Source organism: Lygodium microphyllum, chromosome 24 (genome assembly GCF_053477565.2).
Source record: "Lygodium microphyllum isolate KBCC chromosome 24, Lygodium_microphyllum_v1.1.10, whole genome shotgun sequence".
NCBI lineage: Eukaryota > Viridiplantae > Streptophyta > Polypodiopsida > Schizaeales > Lygodiaceae > Lygodium > Lygodium microphyllum.
This window is the reverse complement of record NC_141158.1, coordinates 81,789,797-81,806,904: the sequence shown is the minus strand read 5'-3', so window position 1 is coordinate 81,806,904 and position 17,108 is coordinate 81,789,797. Positions and strand designations below refer to the sequence as shown.

The following is a 17,108-nucleotide window of genomic DNA, read 5'->3' as shown; positions in this document are numbered from 1 at the left end:
TTCATTATCAATGATGCAATCACATTTTTTGTTTTTTGTTTTTTTCTGTTTTTGGTTTTTCAACATTTTTCACAATGTTTTTCAATTCTGCAGCATCTTGAATTTCTTTCTTTAGGCTAGTTATTTGGTTAGAGGATTTGTCTGGTTATCATCTTGAATTGTTTTCGTTAGGCTAATTATTTGGATGGAGGATTAGCCGGGTTATCAGCTTGAAAGTGTTTGGAGTTCTTCAGTTCACAATGTTTTTCAATTCTGCAGCATCTTGAATTTCTTTCTTTAGGCTAGTTATTTGGTTAGAGGATTTGTATGGTTATCATCTTGAATTGTTTTCGTTAGGCTAATTATTTGGATAGAGGATTAGCCGGGTTATCAGCTTGAAAGTGTTTGGAGTTCTTCAGTTGTATGGAACCAAGAGACATGGTGTTCTTGATGTAGACATGGAGAATTTTTGATGCTTTAAAGGAGGGGTAAAAATGGGGTCAATGTCTGTAGAGCACAAATAGGTCTGTACATAATCCATTGGTATGCGTGGTGCACATCTTGTCATTTCTAGAGTCAATAATGAACTGAAGCATTTGACAGAAATTGAGGTTTGCACAACATTCTTAAAGAGAGGGTGCACAGAAACAAAGAGGTTTGGATAATCTCAAGAAAAATGTAAGGAGATCATGTCAATCTTAGAAATGCTACTGTTAAGGGAAGGAAGACAATAATGCACATAAAAAAGAGTGCACAGCCTTTTTACGTATTCCAAGTGATTCAGTGGCTGGCCCAGGAAGGTTGGAAAAATGCCTGGTTTAATAGCTGAGGCTGTTGATGTCATCTTTATCACTCACATTGGCCCCAGACTGAAGGTGGTCCCTTGAGATATGAGATGGGGGTTCGGGTATCCTGGGCCCTTGGATGCCATGCTGAGACATATGTGATGTGCAAGTCTCAAACTGAATTTATGTCCCACGGTCTTTGGAATGGGATGTCTGGTATGGTACCAGTAAGGAGACATGTTAAGCTGTTCCTTTTTAGCTACCCATTAAACAAAATGTCCTCTCTTTTGACACCTGACGACGATGCAGTCTTCTTGAGTGGTGTGAGCCACAAGCTGCCAAGTGCAAGCCTCTATCCATTTCAGCCCATTCTGTTGGCCATTTTGATTCTCAACCTGTTGCCATTCTTCTATCTCACATTCTGTGTGTATTTTCTATAGGAGATTTTGTTATAAGGTGTATAATACTCAATGTGTTTATGCAGTCCCACCTCTGTCTGCTGGTTCCCCCATGTGACCATTGTGTGTCCTTTTCACCTTCCCATTTGTGTCCCTATCTCTTATTCTATGCTTCTACGGCTGGGATTCTTGTACTGCTTGGTCTGAAATGTTAAAATGTGTTCCCTCTTTTCCTTCTATTGGTCCAATCCATCTTGAATTTTGCAAATTTCATCTCGCTTTTTGGGTTTTATTTTTTGCTTTGCATAGATAGTAGTTTATCTCGCTTCTGTGCATTGTAGCTCATTGTAATATGCAGGCAGATTGCGGTTTTCAAACATGGTGTCACATACCAGCTTTTGATTGGTTCTGACAAAAATGTAGAGGGTGAAATGAAACTGTGCAAACCTACCCTATTGGGAGATGGAGTTCCTAGCAGTGAGGAAATACTATATTTGGAAGGTTCAAGCGGAGAGCCTATAGTGTTTTGTACATAATAGAAGGCAAGTAGACATATTTGAAGAGTCAATGCCTTAACTCATGAGAGTAAAATTGTAGGCATGGCAAGTGAAAGCCATAGGTTGATATTGATGCAAATGTTCCCCTTCATTTTAGAGCTATTGTAATTGGTGCATTTGTTCATCTTCGCTTTGTCATATTCACTAATAGAAGTTATATGAGTGGAAGTTGTGAAGGAATGCTATGGCAAATTTAAAGAAATACAAAATGTACAACAACACAAAGAAGACAATAGAGTGCTGAATGAGAATATGAATGATACAATGAAGAGGTCTTGAACTTCCATCTCTCACGGTCAGGGGTGTAAAGAAATGCTCTAACAACAAAAAACACAGCACATCGTACGTGAATCGCACAAATTGATAAAGAAACACAATTAGGGTTAGGGTAACTCAGAGAGGATGAACGTAGTGAATGATAATGAATGAATACTGAGTATAATACAATGCTCAATGCAACAAACACACTATGCAGTGAAGGCTAGAAGTACATGCTTTTATCAACATGTAGCTAGGTGCAACAATTTTATTTTATTTTTTGGAATAATTTCTAAGCATTAACTTAGTATATCCTATTGTCTTTTGAGATTAATTCCTTGACTATGAGAGAAATAATCTATAAATTTTTAATATAATTTTATGTTAGTCAAATTAGGTGCTCCACAAGATTTTAAGGAATGATAATAATTCAAAATATGAGTTAAAAATTTTAACTAATTACCTAGGCATTAGTTTTTCTACCAGACTCATGCTTCATGCAAAATTGCTAACATCCCGACTTTTTTTCTAAATTATTAATGTGCATGCGTGAATGTCATAATGATATTTTATTCAAATGACTCACTAAGACCAACTTGGACATCATTGTTGAGAACATCTCATTCAGTTACGTAAATTCCTAGACTCATTGACCCTTAAACACACTCCATTATACCTCTGGTAAAGTTTTTTCCCCAGATCCACTACTTCCATATCCATGTACTTAAAACAACAACTTGCAATCTTAAACCATATCAATATACTTCAGACAACAACTCACAATCTTAAACCGCTTGCAAACAAAATAACAATGAACTTAAATACTAGTTAATCCCGAAATGTAGTAGGCAATCTGTGGAGGTGTTTGGTAGCATCAAACACAGTAATAGGATGCTGCATCAGTGTGATAGACGGACGATTGGATGCAGAAAATCAGCAAATCCAGGCAGTAGTGATGGTGTGGTAGATGTATGGATTGGTCTAGCAGCAAGACCTGTAGCACTTGAAACAAGCTGGGTGGCGGCAATCTGGCAAAAACATAGCAATAGATTGCCACGTGGCAGTTGGGCGATGACAGGGCAGGCTGTATGGCAGCTGTAGAAGATGTGTATGCAGCAAACACATGCTGTTCCAGCCTTTGCTTGCAGTTGCCAGCTGAAAAGGGTGAAGAGCAGGCTGCAAAACCTCTGTAGACAGCAGTGGAAGGCTGGACAGCAGGTGCCAGGTGTTAGACAACAATGATGGGCAGCTTTGATTGAGATATCCTTTGCAAATAGCCTGTGGATAGTAGAGATATGGCACTTGCAAATTGCGAAAACAAGATTGAGGTTGGATAGAGGGCAACATGTCTATTTATAGAGAGTTTGGGTTCTTCCAAAAAAGGTTTGTACTTATGGGACACATACACTCTCTAGGAATGCATTCCTTTTTAATGAAAACATTTAACTTATTAATTGAGCATGTTTTGGGACTGTTCTAAAGAAGCTAATGTATTTTTAGCTTAACATCCCCTCTCATGCCCAAAACTAGAACCAAAAAGTGATTGTACTAGCCAAAGCTTTGTGTTTTCTTTTCTTTTATCCCAAGGTATCGGAACCCAAAGCAGCTAGGGCATTGGGCAAAGGGTTGACATTGGTTGCTCAGTGACCTACCAAGAGTATAAAGGCGATGCTAATCTTACAAAGGAAGTCCAAGTGATTGCCCTAGGGAAGCCAAGGCATTGGACAAAGTGTGCTCGTTGACTGCCCAATAGCCTACTAGGACCTGTATAGGCGGATGCAACCACAGTGGACTTTGCTATTAAAAAAGGACTATTGATTGTTGAATTAATTTAGCTTTAAGTGAGGGTTCACCCTATTGAGTAATTTGTGTCCCTTTGGGGAGAATGAAGGGGTGGTTAGATCCAAGATCTTCATAAAATAAACAAGCTATTCCAACTGCCATTGGGTGTTGGTGACAAAGAAAATGTGTGGGGCAATGCTACAGGGAGTATGCAGAGGAGTGGGGCAATGCCACAGGGAGTATGCAGAGAAGTGAATCCAAGATTACTATGTGAGCTGTTGCAAATATGGCGTATTTAGAGTCTACCACTCCAAAAGATCGAAAAAGAAATAAATGCGAGTAGATGCATATTTACAAGAACAAGATGCCAATGTATGGAGTTATGCAAGAGGCAATGCAAGTCATCATGCTCATGCAACAATGTTATGCAATGGTGCCGCTTACATAGTGCCCTCGTAGGAAAATTGTTCACTTGCCCAAGTGTCCTTTTGCAATAACAGTCATCTAGAGAATGCGAATAATGATACAACGTACAAATAATAAATGTCTCTAAAGTAAAGAATGAATTAAATTACTATCATGATCAAAAGAAGAAGGCCGTTCTTTCTCAATGTGAAAGCCAAAGCTAGGCAGAATCACCCTCTCCTCGTCAGCTTGAAGTAGTAGGGGAGGGTGCATCCACATTGATCCTGAGCAGAAGTAGTGAAGAATCGGTTGGTTGATCGTCTTGGTCAAAATGTTTGAAAAATTATCTGATGAAGGCATAAACTCCAAGCGTATGGTGCCTAGCTTAACTTGCTCTTTGATGAAGTGAAAATGGACTCCAACATGTTGCATTTGTGGAGTGATGATCGGATTACTATCAAGTGATATGGCACTCTGGTTGTCATAGTAGAGGATAGTTGGAGAGTCCCATAGAAAATGAAGCATTGCCATAACAAGCTTCTTAGATAGACAACCTTTGTGGTAGCGTTAAAGAGAGCTTGATACTTTGCTTTGGCTATGAAAGTCGTCACCATCTCATGTTTGTGGCTTGACCAAGAAATAGGAGCCATGCCAAAAGAAGTGAATGTAAAGATTACTAGGTTGTGATTCACCATGAGTAATCATTATGGGTTGGGCACATTATTGTCTAGGTGCCTAACAAGTTGGGGCCTTATTTATGGCCGATTGGGCATTTTAGCTGGCTGGCATGCATATTCTATTACTATTTATGCTGGCTGACTTTTTGCTGGTTTTGGTCTATTTATTGCCTCTCCCCCTCCCAAAGTAAGTATGAAATGTTTCACCCCTCAAACGTTTCACCCTTGAAACATTGCGTTTCGCTGTGAAACATTTCACCTTTGGACAAGTCCCAAGCAAAACACCAAGTGAAACGGTTGAACAATATATGTCATATAGTTTTCTTTATAAATAATGAGTTGTAACTTACACATTTATACCATGCAAACCCTTTCATGTCAATAAATGACGTCTATCATATAAGCAAAGTGTTTAAAAACTCTCAAAAAGCACAAAAAAATGATTATTTTTATTTAAAAATCTTGTTTTCAGTCAGTCGTTTCACTTTGGGTTTCACGTGAGACATTTTAGCCGTTCCAAGTGTCAGTGCTAGGGAAACACGTTTTGCAGTTACCATGCTCTCTCCTCCATGATCATTCATCGCTTGCAATCTTCTAGAGCACCTTTTTGCCATGCAAGAACATGCCAGATGCAATGGCAAAAAGTGACCTGTTTTTTCGTATGGATCCATACGAATATGTACCATAAGGCATGGTACCGATCGTACGGTAAGAACTGTACCGTACATTGTACGAAGGCAACTATGCTGCTAACTCTCTCTTCTTATATCTTAGAAGAAAGGACTTCTCTTCCAAACTTGTAGAAAGGTTTCATGGCCTCCTCCTGCTATCTGACCTTTCTCAGGTCTCTCTTAATCACTTCTTAAGGAATGTGATGTCAAGCCAAGTGTATTAGCTGCTAACTACTGGAGGTTGCTGTTGCTTAATCGCCTGTGAACATGTGGCCTCCCAGATATGCTGTCATTAATACCTTTTCCTCCTGGCTCAATTGTATGCATAGCCAAGGTAATGGGGGTTTTAATTGAAAGAGTTTTGTGAGTCAGTACCTTAATGAATGATTGTAAGTGTTCAGGAATGTTAAATTCTGAAAGTTGTCTTCAAATCATGGCTGCTGTATTTCTTGTGGTTTGTTTGGTCATTCTTAAAAATGCAGACTTAAACTTGAGGTGCAAAAAGCTCAGTAATTTCTTGATTTTTCTACTTCTTGGCATAGGCCTAGGTATGGACATGCTATTTGATGTGTCTTACATTATGTGTGCTTTTTTGCAATTGAAGTCAGTGAACTTAATATACTGATTTTTTAAAAAAATTCAGGGATCAAGTGTACTAGCAGACTTGGGAACAGAGCAAGTGGAACTTATTGGGCTTTCACAGCGGACAGGGGATCCAGCGTATATGGAAAAGGTATCAGTGTACAGATAGAATGTCTGACCAGATGTTTGTGTTGCATGTGTTTGCTGTTTGTAAATAGGTTGTACAAACTATGACAGTGGCATTATTTACTCTGTTCCTTGAACAAGTCAACATGTGATATGCAATGTTTCATTGCCATGTAAACTTGCCCGCAGTGTAGGACAGGAAGTACAACTGACACTGGCATTATTTGCTTTGTTGCTTGAACACACAACATGTGATATGTAATGTTTCATGTACCATGGAAACTTCCCTGCAGTGTAGGATACAGGAATTATTTTTATTTTTGATTATCTAGCCTGTGCTATGGTGTATAGTCTGGTAGTTAAAAGTAACAACAGAAGAACTTTGTGTTAGCCTCTTTTGAAGATAAAATTGGACATATATCTTGTGCTTGATCATAAAACCTTGAAGGAAAGAAGACAAGCAAGTGTGACAACTGAATCATTTCTATTCATGATAAGGTAGTGCAGAATCTGGTCAGAATATGGCAACTCTGTTGTTGGCAGGGGGACTAATAAGGCCTCCTTGTTTTATGGTTTGTCAATCTTTTGCATGTAATGTGTTGTGTCAGTCAGTCAATGACCAGATACCATGGCCACTGAGGCAGTGGAAGAAGTCAGCTGCATGGATATATTGGTGGCCTGGCTTCTGATTGCTATATTTTGCTGTTTGGGTGCAAGCTCTGTTTTCATCAGTTCTAGCGAGGTCTTGGGTGTCTGAACATGTCCAGAGCGTTTTATGCTGGTCCAAGATGTAGAAGTGGCATGAATGTTAGCAGTGAAATATAAAGTGTCTTAATATATAGGCACATGGACCAAAGCTCTGGACTGACTCTAGAAGTATCTGGACACTAGAATGTCCCAAAGCCCAAGAGAGGCTGGGGCATTACATGTAAACCCCAACTTTGGGTGCTTACAAGTGGAGATATTCGGAAGTGCCTACCTCTAACATAGATGGTGAGCCATGAAAGCAAAGAAAAAATTGAAGTTCACATTGTAATTGAGCACTAGACTAGTAGGAAGAGGATGGCTAGGCTCCTTTGAAGTGGGCATTGGAGGCAGTGGCACTGATTTGCAATGGCACAAGAAACATACATGTTAAGGGTTCAACAATATAAGCATAGTCCTCAATGAATCTCTGAAAAAATCCAATAAAACCCAAATAAGATTTTTCTTATCGTATGGTCCTCGAAATAGACCAATGAAGCACTAAATCTTTTTGGGATCAATCCAAATGCCATCAATTGAGATGACATGTCCAAGATGTAATAACTCCTTGTGAAAAAAATTACATTTGGATAGTTTTGCAAACAATTGCTCTCATCTTAAGATATTTAGGATGATACACAAATGATTCGTATGCCCCTCCAATGACTTACTATAAATAAGTAGATCATTGAGGAAAACGACTATCCACTATTTCAAAATACAAATAAAACAAATTATTCATCGTCTGCCATAACGTTGCGGGAACATTAGTTAATCCAAAAGGCTAGGCTCAATATTAATAGTGCATATATTCTGTTCGAAACATAGTTTTGGGGACATTCTCTAAAGGTATCTATATCTAATGGTAACTAGACCTAAGATTAATCTTGGCGAAATATCGTGCACCACAAAGTTAATCTATAAGGTCATTCATTTGAGGTAACAAATGTTATTCTTGGCGGCACTTTATTGAGATCTTTGTAATCAACATAGAAGTGCATCTTGCCACCCTGCTTTTTAGCGAGAAGGATAGGTGCATCCCTTACTAGGTTCAGTAAAACCCTTAGCTAAGTAATCGTGAAGTTGCCTAACTATCTTGTTTTTCTCTTTAGGACTAACCATAGAAGGTTACCAAGAGAGAATGGGTATTGGGCAATCAATGTGTCCAATGTCTTCTCTCCCATATCAAGCTCAAATAGTTTATAGAAATTTTAATTTGATCATCAGCTAAGAAATGTTTTTGGAAAATGGATTGAAAATGTGCCCATGTTTGCCGCTTGGGGCATAGCCCTACCTTGCATATGCCTTTCCATGTAACATGATTTGTATTTATTCATATGTTGAGCTTGTTGGGAATAAAAGGTCACCATGCCTTTTATACGTGCTCGAGTGTGAACGTACCCTTAGCACTTGTACTTTACATATATCTATCTAAAAAACTTGAGAGAGGTATAACTCATTGTATCCACATATCGTGCATCACTCACTTTCTACTCTCTACTACTACTTGTGTTTTCTCTCTCTCTCAGCCATTACCATTGCTAACCATTGCTTCTCCGGTGCACATCCGTCACTTCAAACTGGTATCAAAGTGATGGTTATTGCGAGCGCTCTTTTTAGAGCGAGTTCAAGCTACGCCGACATCAAGTTGTGCTTAGTTCTGATTACTCGCAAGTCACTAGGGCAACGCGCAGGTCATAGGTCGCAGACTGCAGTCAATCGTGGGATGCGGTCGTAGGTCAGTGTCAGTTTAGGCGATAGTCCTTTTCTGGTCAATGCAGGTTTATAGGTCAACGTAGGTGCCCCGGTAGTCACGGCACCAATTAGGCGACACCCCCCGCGTCGGTTCTAGGTAGAGGCATTGGTCACGTGTAGTAGCCATCAACAAACCACGTTTTTAAAAAAAAGACAAAAATCATATTTTTAAAAAAGTTGCCCCTTGGTAAAATTTGGCAGGTTGTCAGGCGAGTGCAAGCACAATTTGACAAATTTTAAAGATTGTGCATGTATCTACTCCCGAAAATCGGGGCTTCTGGCATATGTTTGAAAACTTTACTTGGCTGTGTAAAATTTGTGAAATTTGCATACATTTGGGTCTACAAAACTGGGGCTTTTCATGTTTTCATGGAAATTGCAATGTGATAGGTGCAATTTACTAAAATTTTGACACTTTGGACCTTATCCAATTTGGGGCTTTTGCAAAATTTGCACAATTTGTGTCAAATTTGGTCTTGGTATGTACTTGTAGTGCAATTTCAATTTCTATGCAAATTGAGCACATTGGACTCCAGACAAATTTGGGGCTTTTGCAAAATTTGTGAAATTGTGGCAAAATTGGATTGTGGAATCTACTTGGGAGTTATGTTTGATGCAATTTGAGCAAATAAATTTTGGGGTTTTTAACCGTGTGAGTCAAAAATTTGATCGTGGATGCATTCAGAGCAGAAATTGCAGCTAAAATTTGGGGCTTTCTCATGCAATCAATGTATTAGCTTGTGGCACAACTGCAATTACTTGTGGTGTGCTGTAACACACATTATGTGACTCTGAAAATTGATTTGCAGATCTTAAATTTCTGCAATTACTTGTTTTTTAATTGCTGGTTAGTACTTGCTTTGTACCTTGGTCATTTGTGTGATAGTTGGGCTTACATTTGTTGACTTTCGAGTCACTTTTGGGCTATAAATCATGGTTGGCAGCAATGATAGCAACAATCTTTTTAACATTAAGAAGCTTGAGGATGCACAAAACTTTGCTATATGGGAGAAGGAGTGCTATAACGTCTTGGTCTAGAAGAAAGGGGTGAAGCCCATAAAGACAAAAGGGATAAAACCAACAACCATGGATCAAGATGAGTGTGATGATTTAGATGAGCTTGCACGCTCTACCATAGAGCTTCCAGTGTCAAACACTTTGCTATTTAACATAGAGAAATTGAAATCTGCTTATGATATCTTGCAAAGATTGCAGGAGTTGTATGCTCAGAAGAGTGTTGCAAGCAAGGTTTATTGGTTGAAAAAAACAATGGACCTTCTTATGAAGGAAGATACAACCATGTCTGTATATTTAAATGAGTTTAACTCTATATTCAGCCAGCTGATTGCTTCGGAGTTCCACATTGATGAGGAGTTCAAGGTAACATTTTTGCTAAGCTTTTTGCCTGAAAGTTGGGACACTTTGAGGACGGCACTGAGTAACTCCAATGCTATGTTGTTATGTAACTCCAATGCTATGTTGTTATATTCAGATGTGGAGAGCTCTTTACTCATGGAAGAGCTAAATAGGCAAAATAATTCAGCAAACAAGTCTTTCAATGCATTGAATACTAGAGTAGCACTCCCTAGAAGGGTAATTCTGAAAACAAAGCACGTAGCAAGTCTCGTGGAAAAAATGTAGAGTACCATCATTGTGGTAAGAAATGATATTTCAAGCAGGATCACTTTAAGTGGAAGAAAGAGAAAGGCAAGGGTAAAAGCATTGGTAATAGCAAACATGAGATTAAGGACAACCAATATGCAAAGAAGAGCAATGTGATGATAGAGGAAGTCAATGTAGTTAGTCACGAGAGTGGCAATGGTAGTGACATACTCTTTGCTTATTCTTTTAGTGCACAGTCATTGATTGCAAATTTTGATAATGACATGCACACTTGGAATCTTGATTTAGGTACTTCATTTCATGTAACACTGCATCGTGAGTGGTTTTCTGACTATAGTGGTGGTAGACATGGTGTTGTCTACTTGGGGGACAACCCTGCATGGGACATTGCAGGGATGGGCAGTGTGTAGTTGGCATTTCAACATGATTCAATGTTTACCTTGCATAATGTGAGGCATGTATCCCAGCTCAAGAAGAGCTTGATAAGCATAGGGCAACTAGATGATGAAGGCTATTACACCACTTTTGGGAATAGCAATGGGAAGTTATGTAAGAGATCTAGGATTAATGCTAAAGGCTCTAAGAATGGCACTCTGTATCCATTACATGTATCTAGTGTGCGTGATCATGCTGTCGCCATAACTAGCAGCCAAGTGTGTCTTTGCGGTATAGCCAGTTGGGGCACATGAGTTAAATTGAAATAAAAGTGCTTTCTCATTTAGGTTATTTGCCAAGTTTGAGGTATGTTGATTTTGATCATTGTGATCATTGCATATTTGATATACATGCTTATATACCACATAAAAAGTCTCTTTCATTACATTACAGTCTTCACTCTTAGAGTTGGCATAGCTAGATGTATGTGAGATGCTAGGGTTGTCTCTAGGGGAGAAATAAATATTTTATCACATTTGTTGATGATACAATACACAAAGTATGGGCTTATTCAATCCATTGTAAAGACGAGGCATTAGATAAGTTAAAAAAATTCCTAGCACTTGCTAAAAATATGACTAGCAAGACATCAAAGTATCTTTGCTCTATCAATGGTGGGGAATTGTCAAAGTTTTTTAGGTATTTTGTGATAGTGAAGGGTTAAAGAGGGAGCTCATTGCCCCTTATAATCCATCCCAAACGGTGTTGCAGAGCGTATGAATAGGACTATTTAAGAGAAGGTCAGTACTATGTTGTCTTATGTTGCATTACCTTATGGATTTTGGACAAAAGATACTATGGCAGTTGTACCCTTGATAAATTGGTCTTTAAATAGGTATTTGGGAGAGAGAGTCCCTCAAGAAGTGTGGTTGGGCAAGCCGCCTTCGTATGCACACTTAAGAGCGTTTGGCTGCGAGGCATTTGTGCATATATACAAAGAAAAATGCAGCAAATTGGAGCTAAAGTTGTGCAAATGCATTTTTCTAGGATATGGTGATGAGGGTGAAATGGGATATAGATTATGGGATCCTGAGAAAAGGAAAATTGTATGCAGCAATGATGTCATCTTCCAGGAAGATTGCATGCATAAACAATCCGAAAAAGTTTGAGGATGTTAGAAGGGTTGTGTTCCGAGAAGAGATACTTGTAGGATTGCAAAGAGTGCTTGCTATACAACAACAGATAAATGCATTTTTCTAGGATATGGTGATGAGGGTAAAATGGGATATAGATTATGGGACCTTGAGAAAAGGAAATTTGTACGCAGCAATGATGTCATCTTCTAGGAAGATCGCATGCATAAACAACCCGAAAAGTTTGAGGAAGTCAGAAGGGTTGTGTTTTGAGAAGAGATACTTGTAGGATTGCAAAGAGTGCTCATTGTACAACAGTAAATACCTGTTATAAATGACCGTATAAATGTGGGGAATGGTGCTGAAATTGATTAGCAAGAAGTTGCCCATGATGTACCACAGTTCGGCAAGAAAATGTGCCATTAGAACAAGTGAAACAGGTAGGATAGTATGCTGAACCATTTGAATAGCAAGCTGTTAATGCAGATTTGTAGGTTGAAGAGCCAGCAAACACTGATCATTGGGTCCGTAGGTTGACTAGAAATACCAAACTGCTAGATAGGTTTGTTCTTGGTGTAAATTATGTTGCTGATTATGTCATGTTGATAGATTGTGGTGAATTGTTATGCTTCAAGGAAGCAATGGGCAAAGAGGACAGTAAGAAATAGCATAAATTTATGTTGTTAGAGATTGCATCTCTAAAGAAGAATGGTACTTGGGATTTGGTGTATTTGCCCAAGGGACAGAAAATCCCACCATGCAAATGGGTTTATAAGATGAAGGTCACTTTTGGTTCCTCGTCAAAGTACAAAGCACGACTTGTTGCAAAGGGGTGGAAGCAGGAACGTGGGATTGATTTTGACGAGATCTTTTCTCCTACAGTCAAGATGACTACTTTGTGAACCATATTGGGCTTGGTTGCATGTGAGGATATGGAACTCATATAGATGGATGTAAAGATTGGTTTCTTACATGGTGATTTGCATGAGGGCATATGTATGCAACAACTAGAAGGCTTTATGGCCAAAGGGCAAGAAATGATGGTATGTAAACTCAACAAAAGCTTGTATGGCTGAAACAAACACTGGATGAATGGTATTAGAAGTTTGATACGATCATGCATTCTCAAGGATTCAAAAGGAGTTAAATGGATCACTGCTTGTATTCCAAAAAGACAGCAAATGACAGCCTTATTATGTTGGTTTTGTATGTGGGTGACATGCTGATTGGTGGTAGGGATGTTCATTCTTTGGATACATTGAAGCAAAACGTACATAGTAGTTTTCACATGAAGGATCTTGGGGTGAGGCAAATCACACTCTTGGCATGTGTGTACTCATGGACATATCGAAAGGTTGTCTTTATCTATCACAGCAGGAGTATGTATCCAAGATTTTGTAGCATTTCAATATGGGAGGAGGGAAAGCAATTGGCGTATCATTGCCTCCATGTGTGAAACTTAGTGCAAGGACAGCCCTACATTTGATGATGAAAAGGATGAAATGGCCAAGATTCCATATGCTTCAGCTGGGTAGCTTGATGTATGCTATGGTTGCTACACGTCCTAACATAGCATTTGCGGTGGGAGTGGTTAGCAGGTACATGGTACATCCCATTAGAAAGCATTGGGAAGCAATGAAAGATATTATGAGATATCTTAAGAACACACATGATTTTTGCATTTGCTTTGGAAAACAAAAGGCTTCTGTTGTTGGCTTTACGAATGCAAACTATGTTGGTCATGCTAACTATAGGAAGTCTACTCTAGGGTATGTATTCATCTTCACAAGGGGAGCAGTTTTCTGGATTTCCAGGCTATAGAAGTGTGCTGCATTGTCTACTATATAGGTAGAGCATGTGGCTGCTACTACTGAGGCATCCAAGGAGGCTTTATGGCTTTCATATCTAGTGGGAGAGCTTGGCATTATTGAGACCCTTGTCCTCCATTGTGATAGTTAGAGTGCTATCATGTGCATGGAATCCTGTCTTTCATGCAAAGATGAAGCAATTAGAGGGACATTCTTTGGGGCAATTTGGGTCATGCAAGGCATATTTGGGGCACTTAAGACATGTGCTGTTCACCCTGTTCCCGTTCCCCGACCTTGGATGTTCCCCCCGTTCCAGGGGGTCCCGTTCTCGTTCCCGTTCCCCATTTCAGGTAACTATGATAAATAGACCCAAAATATTCCAAATATGGCAGCTGGTTAGCCAGCAATAAATGCTTAAATAATCACTAAAATGACCACTAGAATATGCCTAAATTACCCAGTAATATCAAGCATATAGCCTAGACTCACACATGATTTGACTAGATTGCTAACAGGTTCGTGGACACAAGCCCAACATGTGGATATGAGGATACACAAGAAGTCATGCCTATCTCATTTAGGTCAGCTCTTGAGCAGGATCGCTATGTTTCTTTTGTCGAAGTTAGTGTGGACTAAGGCCACTGCCATTGTGGGGAGCTCATACCTAGCATGATTGCTAGGTACATTTTGACCACTGGATGTAATTATTCCATAGATGTATTGGGCATATCCATTGTGAGGACTCTCTCCAAATGTTTGGACAGAGATTCTGAATACTATCCAAGGAAAATGGGAGAGGATACAAGGTGGTTTGGAGACTTGTTGATGAGGAGAGATGCTTTTCTTAGGATTTGGGATTTTGGCACTTTCTTTCACTATCCACTGTACATGCTTTGGCACTATATAGAGCTCTTGATCAGTTGTTTACCCAGGCCTTGCAATTGTCTTTCACTTTGTCGTTGTCTTTTTCAGTTGAAAGTCCCTTGCAGGTTATTTTAGTACATGCCTTGGGTTACTTTGTCCCAAGGGGATCTGGTTATAGAATTTCACTCTCATAAAATAAGAGCTCTACAATAAGAGCATAAATAGTAAGACTGTTAAAGTAATGATTAAAGCTATGCCATTAAATGTTCAGTAAAATAACCAAAACTCACACAGAAATCTTAAGAGACATGCAGTGCTTGTGTCCCACCTTCCTCCAAGCAATTATTTTGTCCTTAATAAACGCTTTTGCTACTTTTACACATTTTAATGATTTACTTTGGTTGCATGGTTATAAAAGAGCCGTTAGATACTTCTTAATCCATTATCAAGATATTCTTTCTATTTCATCTTAAATTGCAGGCTGAGAATGTGATAAAGAAGCTTAGAGAAGTTTTTCCAGCTGATGGGCTATTACCTATGTTCATCAGCCCAGATAGTGGGAGACCTACTACTTCTAAGGTTACTTTTGGAGCAATGGGTGACAGGTATATGATGATTGGCATTATCTTTAAGGATCTGATTGCTATGAATGATGCCTAAAAGATAGGTGAACTTTTGTACAGTTTCTATGAATATCTTCTAAAAGTGTGGGTACTAGGAAACAAGACAGAAACAGTAAAGCATTACAGGTATGCTTATTCTCACTGTGATTTGTGAATTAATCCTCCTTTCTAACTTTTGCTGGTAGTAGCATTCACATCACATCATTTATATAAAAGCATGCCAACCCAAGATTACTCCTCATTTTAATGTGCAAATATTGGAGACTTTGAATGGGTCATAGCAATTAGACTGCATACATTCTAGTCCCTTTTCAAAAGACTGGGAAGTGCCAGTACTGTCGCATTCATCATTGAAATAAAAAGAGTGCTTGAAGCATCCTTTTTTTGAAGATCAATGAGGCATTGATTTATCATCTTGATCACCGTAAGGAGGTTTTGTGGTAACCTAGCCAGGTCACCTGTGGAGAGTAGAGCCAGGTGAGAAAACAGGCTCTAGCAAGAAAGCGGCAAGCTAGTCAAACAAAAGCTGCATCCAGAGACGAACTTGAGTAGGCGGAGTGCAACGGGGTGGGATGAATTTGATTGCTTTGGAGGCATATCGAACTAGACAGACAAATATCATGTGGCTAAAATAATGCACAGGGCATTCTGAGGATGGTTGAACAAATGTGGGGGCAGAGGAACAGGCAGTTGTGAAACTAAAAAGAAGAGGGTGGATGAATTTGATCTCTTGTAATCTCATCACAAAACTGCACAGGTTGTGCTGAGGATGCTGGAAACAAGTTTGGGGCAGAGGAACAGGCAGTCACAAAAATGAGGAGGAAGGTCAAAACAAGAAGGTAGAAGGCAACATGATACTAAGAAGCCATATTATCTCTTGTTGTAGTCATTTACTTGCTGTGTATATTTGATTGCCAATGAGAAGACAAGCACAAGGATTTCAGGCCACATTTTTGCATGTCTGAACTCAGCGAACTGCATCTTGAACAAACCATGGTCATCTATTTTTGTTATCAGGTGTTTATTTTAAGATTTTTGGGCTCACTAGTACAGCATAATAATCCTTGTTATGGACTTTGAATTGTTTTCAGGGATATGTGGGAACAGTCAATGGAGGGCCTTATGTCATTAACAAAAAGATCGACTCCATCAAATTTTTTGTACATTGCAGAACGTTCTGGAGCTCATTCATTAATAGACAAGGTGTATATCAGACTGGAGTGATTCATGTAGCATGTTCATAGGACATTGAGCTCAAATGCAAAGGATGTCATGGTAAGAGACCATAAAAGCAGGACTTGTCTAATCCAGAATCTCTTGTTTTGCAGATGGATGAACTCGCCTGTTTTGCCCCAGGAATGCTTGCTCTTGGATCAATAGATGCTACTGCTGAGAAGGCCACCAGATATCTAGATGCTGCAAAAGAGGTATGGCCATAATCACAGATTTCTGCCCCTTCAAGTGGAAGGTTTTCATTGGCACTTCCAAGTGTGCTTTTTTCTCTCCTTTCCTTTTCTTTTGATTTAGGGATGTTTTCAGAGAGGGAAATGGAGGTTAGATATGTTTGACCAATGGCTATAGGAAACTTTTCAGATTGTATTTGTACATCTGTGCATCTGGATGTCTGCAAGTATCGCTTAATTGATAAGTGCTTGATTTAAGAGAAGATTGAGAAGTCTTAGTGAGGCTACATTTCCAACTGAATGTGTCAGTTTAGTAGCAAATTTTTTAAAGTTGTCAGATGGGAGAGGATCGAGGTGCAGCTGAAGTGCAATAGACAGTGTGAGAGTGAGAGACAGAGTTGAGCACGACACCCAATGCAATAGTACTGAATAGAGTGTTAGATGAAAGTACAAATGATAACCCTTATACCTTAGGGTTATAAGGGGCTGTTCACACCCGAACACAGTAAGTGCCCGTAAGTGTGCACCACAAGCACATACAAAATAGTACACATAATCTG

The 17,108-nt window shown here is 39.2% G+C and overlaps 1 protein-coding gene across 2 annotated transcripts in view; it reads left to right on the top strand.

Annotated features, from left to right (window-relative positions):
* MNS1 (alpha-mannosidase 1) overlaps nucleotides 1–17,108 on the top strand; it is a 96,294-nt gene that overhangs the window by 26,308 nt on the left and 52,878 nt on the right. For both annotated transcript variants that reach the window (XM_087665978.1, XM_087665977.1), the window contains 5 exons: nucleotides 6,156–6,245; nucleotides 15,003–15,127; nucleotides 15,206–15,271; nucleotides 16,237–16,348; nucleotides 16,474–16,572. In XM_087665978.1, coding sequence (XP_087522104.1) covers nucleotides 6,156–6,245; nucleotides 15,003–15,127; nucleotides 15,206–15,271; nucleotides 16,237–16,348; nucleotides 16,474–16,572 — 492 coding nt within the window. The remainder of the gene's footprint in view (nucleotides 1–6,155; nucleotides 6,246–15,002; nucleotides 15,128–15,205; nucleotides 15,272–16,236; nucleotides 16,349–16,473; nucleotides 16,573–17,108) is intronic.